This window comes from Octodon degus, unplaced genomic scaffold (genome assembly GCF_000260255.1).
Source record: "Octodon degus isolate 3935 unplaced genomic scaffold, OctDeg1.0 scaffold00312, whole genome shotgun sequence".
Classification (NCBI taxonomy): domain Eukaryota; kingdom Metazoa; phylum Chordata; class Mammalia; order Rodentia; family Octodontidae; genus Octodon; species Octodon degus.
This window is the reverse complement of record NW_004524888.1, coordinates 536,460-541,714: the sequence shown is the minus strand read 5'-3', so window position 1 is coordinate 541,714 and position 5,255 is coordinate 536,460. Positions and strand designations below refer to the sequence as shown.

Here is a 5,255-nt window from a genome sequence, read left to right as displayed (position 1 = left end):
AGACAGACAGACAGACAGACAGACAGAGAATGTTCCTGGAGCTCCCACCCGGCAGGCAGTCTTCCCCACTCCTGACCCAGGTACCAACTCACTGGTGACTCCGGAGATGGGCTGAGCTCCTCATCCTGGCTCCAGGTGCTGCTGAAGGCCCTGAAGGTCTCACTGTTCTGTTTGTGCTTCTCGATGGTGGCCTGAATGACCTGGACACAGAAAAACCATAGGGCTGTAGGCAGGAGCCAGGAGGACCTCGACACTGCAGGGGGACATGCCTGGCTCTGTGGGGTCTAGGAGTACGTGAAACATGGCCTAGGCCCCTGGCCATCATATTTCTGCTAACCAATGGTGCAGGCTCTGCCCTGGAAACTTCCAGATTGAAAAGACCACTTTGGAGAGAGGATATCTCCAGCATGATCCCTCCTGGTTCATTTATTTCTTCGTTTTTATTTTTAACTTTATTTTTAGACAAGATCTCACTAAGTTACTCAGGCTGGGCTTGAACTTTTGGTCCTCTTGCCTCAGCCTCTCACATAAGGCTTATTCATTTCTATCTAGGTATGTGGGGATAGGGATCAAGCTGGCAAATAGATTAAAAGGCTTGTGTTGTCTCAAAGTACCTATGAAGGCAACCACAGTCATGGGCTCATTCAGGGCAGGGCACAGGGCCAGGCAGCACTAGGGGAGGAACTGGGCCATCCCGACTCTTTGCTCCAATGTGCAATGACCATACTGCTCAATAACTTGGGGATTTGGCTACTTCAAAACTAGATAATTCACCTACCTGAATCCATTCTTGCTTCTCTTCTTCGGTCCTATAAAAACAAAGACAGTATCTTTCAATCTGGTCTTGAATACGAACGATAAACTCCCAGCTTCCTCTGAGTCTGGAGCTGACACCTCACCTAATTCACCTGAGAGCTTGAGAGTTTGTGGTGGATCCTGGCTTGCAGTGCAGACTCCCTGCAGTGGTGTAAACCAGTGCCTCCCTGGCCCTAGCAGGTAATTCCCAAGCTTTCATGCCATTAGCAAGGCATGGAAGGCCAGACCTTCCACACATTGCCAGTCAGAGCCTGGCCCTAAAGGGTAAAGTGACCATGGCCACCAAATTAAGGCAACTTTGATCTGCGACTCTCTGTCAGCAATATCTGATGGATACCTTGGCAAGTGCACAAGAAGTGAAGTATGAGAACACAACTAGCAGCACCATCGGCACTAGCAGGACCCAGGAGCAGCCTGAGCGCCTGCCCGTGGGAACTGGTTATAGATTATGAGGGAGAGCTGCACTGTGTTAAGAAATGGCGCAAGGCTATGGGGTAATTCCTGGCAAACTGGATAAAAAAAGCAAGATTCAGAAGCAGACTATGTAGCAGCAGCCCCCGCACTGTGATAGATGTGTGGTGTGTACACACATCTGGGATGTTCGCCCAGCAGCAGCAGCACTCGTGAGGCCTGCGCCATACCGAGTCTGAAGCTCCAGGCACCTCTTTCTTCCGGTCAGAATGAATGTATGTGCTGCATTTGGCTTCACAATATCCTGCACCTGAAGAGCAAAGAACAAAACACAAACCCACACAAGCTGGTCACTTTAGCTCTTCTTCAGCACCAGCCTCGTGTTCTCTGACTTGGAGGTTTGTCCCCAAGGAGGTGTCACAGGTGACCCAGCAGGCTCTGCGGTCTGCAGGGAAAAGGCCCTGAAGCTCAGGGTCATGGTGGGTGATGGAGGCCACCACATGAGCCAGCCCATGGGAGCTGGTAGGCTGGGACTGCCTCATCCTTGTGCCTGGCACACTGCTGACCAAACCCACGCACAGCCCAGCAAGCCTTCTCTAGGAGTTGTTCCAGCCATCGCTGCCCTTACCTTCCCCACCACCTCTCTGTGGGAGATGCACCCTCTTAGAAAGGAGGACGCTCTTATGAGAAGATCCAGGAGGACCATGGCCACTCTGCAACATTTGAGTTCATGTGGGCAAGTGACTTCTTGGTTTAAAGACACAAGTAGGAAAACCCACATCTAGAGAATGGAGAATTCTGCCCACACCAGGGCCAAGATATGCTGCAGCTATCCCGCAGCCACAGGCAGAATTGTTGGCCAAAGCCTAAAGTCCCACCCCTGTTTCATGTCCCTTTGGTGGGTGAAAGGTTTGGGAACAAGGGCTCACCCACCTGGAGACCAGAGATATCCATCTTCTCCCGAACACTGAACTTCTGTCCCATGAGCCGCAGTTTGGGCACACAGTAGAGGATCATGCTATTGAACTGCAAGAAGGGTGGCATGGTGAGGGGCCAGGAGCTGCTCCCACAAGACCCTTGGAAGGTCTCCTCTAAGGTCAACCGTAAAAGCATGTGCATGATTATTTTAACTACGTTTCCATCTCTGAGGGAAGAGACTGTGGAGGAAATTTTTATTTTTGTCAAGTTCCTATTTTTTGACTTGTCCACCATGTACCTAGCAAATTGTACAATAAGGAAGGAAACGTTTTGAATGAGCAGACAGCAATGGATTTCACACATAAATGGGCCAAGTGAATGAAGCCAGATGCATCTGATGGCATTTATGTGGCACCCTGGAAAAATGAAACTGTAGAAATAGAGAACAGATCAATGGTGGCCAGGGGATGGGGGTAGCACTTGGCCATACAAGGTCAGGACAAGGGACTGTGGGAAGGTGAGAATCATGTCTTTTCCAGCTACACCAGGCACCTGGAGCACCTCTCCTCCCTCCAAGCCAGGGTCTGGTTTTGGGATGGTTGGAATCAAGATGCATTGCTGCAGTTAAAAGCATGAGATGATTGTAGCAAACGGGGTGGAGCTGCTGACAAAAAGGAGAGGAAATCCACAAAAAGATCCTGTCCTTGGGCCTGAGGGGCAGGCAAGGGAGCTCCGGGGCTGGACTGGCAGCTGGGCTCACCAGGAAGAGGTGGCGGTCCTGGGTTGTGCCATTTTTGGCTGAAAGCTTCTGGATGTGGCCCTCCTTGATCAGTTCATTGGCTGGGTTGACAATGTCCTCCTCCCCACCCAGTTGCTCATACACCTCCAGGAGCTTGTGCATTTTCTCCTGCAAGAGACATGGGGTCAGGCAGGTGCTCCTGGGGACCAAGGCAAGCAGGCCTTTGCCCTACAAGTGCAACCTACAACCCCAACAGGACAATGAGCCTGTAACAACAGAATGGAAGGAAACACAGGCAAGCACTAGAGTCTGATAGTGATGGATATACAGAAGTTCACCATGCAGAAAGAATAGAAGTTCACGATGCTGTTATAATAAATAACAGCTGTTTCTACTGCCATGTGTGAAGGGCAGTTCTATTCATGGTACATGCTTTAACCCACTGAATTCTGAGATGGATGCCATTATCAGTTCCAACTTACAGACAAAGAAACTAAGGCATGAAGAAGTCAGCCGAGGGTTATGATCTGGCCTGTGCTAGTCTGAGTGTCATCTTTCCCTGGTCAGGGTGACTGGTGGATCACATGGCCAACCAGAACCCTATAGTATGAAAGGACAGAGTCAGCAGCTTGTGGCCTTGGCCCTGAGCTGGGAACTAACACAGCAAAAAGTAGGATTGAGCCTACTGGGACCTCTGCAGCAGCAGCATGCTCTGGCCTGGACCTCAGCAGCTGGTGCCCTTGGACTGGAGTAACTGCAACCTGCGTACCTAGCAGGTAGTTTAGGGTAGCCCTGCTGTCTGTGCCACAGATGCAGGTAGATACAAGCGTGTCAAACAGCACAGCACAGACTATGGGGGACACTAACAGGACCAACAGGGCAGGGCTGAGGACTTCCTGAAAATTAGGGAGAATGAACATGTACCTGGCATACGTACAGCTCAGGGTGCTCACTTACATCTGACATGTTCTAGGGGCTGTACTTATACCTGGCAGGTACTGGAGAGGTTGGGCGTGCATCTAGCCTGTCCTGGGGGCACTCAGCATACGCATGCCTGGCTAGTACTGGAGGTGCTGAGCATGCACCTGGTATGTACAGGGAGGCTAGGAATGTCCTGGCATGTTCTAAGGAACCTGGGTGTGCATGCGATGTGTTCCAGGGGAGCGGGCTGGTCAACTGATGTGCAGTAGAGGAGGGCTAGATGTGTTCCTAATGTGTACTGGGGGAGCTGTGTGTGTGCCTGGTGTGTCCTGAGGGAACTAGGTGTGCTTCTGATGTGAACTGGGCATTGGGAGTACACCTGGCCTGTACCAGGGGCCAGGCATGTGCAGGCCTGGTCCCTGAGGTGGACTCTGCATTTCTGGTGAACGGATGAGTGATTGCAATAATGAGAGCTGACACTTACGCCTGCTCCTGTTCAGAGCAAGCCATGTACAGTAACTCTTTTAATCGCCATGAAGCCCAAAGAGACTAGGTCTGTGAGGACCCCTATTTCAAAAATGGGGAAACTAAGGCACAGGGTGCTAAATAACCAAAGTCTATAGATCTGATAAGGTGCATGCCTCTCCAGCTCAACACGGGGCCCCTAAACACCCTGGAGATGGGAGCATGAAAGCACTCACTGATTAGACCCATGGAAGACAGGGAGAAGGTGCCCACCCACCCTTGCATTTTCTGTTCCACTCCACACCCCCTCCAGCAGTTGTACTCACCATTTTCCGAATGGCTGCGTTGGAGTGGTTGGCGGCTGTAGAGATGAGCTCCAGGGACCCTGCAGGAGAAGGACCCAAATCAGTTGGGCAGGCGGTGGCTTTGCACATTCTCACCTGAGAGGTGGACTCTGGAGCTCAGGAAGCTGTCCCTGGTGGGGAAGTTCTGTCCCTCCATGTGGCCTTTCTCAGGGCATCTTGGATCTCCCTCACACCTGGCCCAGGGACAGGGTGAGGCCTGTGGCCCTATAGGTATGCCCCACCTGCTGGGGACCTGCTGAGGCCAACGCGGTGTGGGAGACCCCACTCTCCTGCACAGATTCCTTCTTGTGGGACCATTGCTGGGCCCAAAGCTCTGGTCAGGGATGTTTGGCAGAACTTTCCACAGAACGAGCATCCTGGTCCCAGGTCAGGCAAGGCAGACTTTCCTTCACCCTACTCACTACGTCACTTCCTGACCTGGAAGTAGGTCTGGTTAGGAGCCTGACTCTCCTTGTTTTCTCAATGTCTACATCTATGTCCCTGATTCTGCCTCTGTTTACATCTTTCTCCCTCTCTATCTCTCCGTCTCTTTGTATTTCTATCTCTTAGCATCTCTCTGCCCCTCCACTGTCCCTGTTCCTCTGATTCTGTCTCTTCATCTCTCCTCCCTCTATTCCTCT

At 51.6% G+C, this 5,255-nt stretch overlaps 1 protein-coding gene across 3 annotated transcripts in view; it reads right to left on the bottom strand.

Annotated features, from left to right (window-relative positions):
• Window positions 1-5,255, bottom strand: part of Fgd3 (FYVE, RhoGEF and PH domain containing 3) — a 57,787-nt gene that overhangs the window by 12,652 nt on the left and 39,880 nt on the right. For all 3 annotated transcript variants that reach the window (XM_023707787.1, XM_004647567.2, XM_023707788.1), the window contains exons 8-13: window positions 4,597-4,655; window positions 2,906-3,052; window positions 2,161-2,253; window positions 1,458-1,537; window positions 779-809; window positions 93-200 (exon numbers count right to left, since the gene is read on the bottom strand). In XM_023707787.1, the coding sequence (XP_023563555.1) occupies window positions 93-200; window positions 779-809; window positions 1,458-1,537; window positions 2,161-2,253; window positions 2,906-3,052; window positions 4,597-4,655 (518 nt within the window). The remainder of the gene's footprint in view (window positions 1-92; window positions 201-778; window positions 810-1,457; window positions 1,538-2,160; window positions 2,254-2,905; window positions 3,053-4,596; window positions 4,656-5,255) is intronic.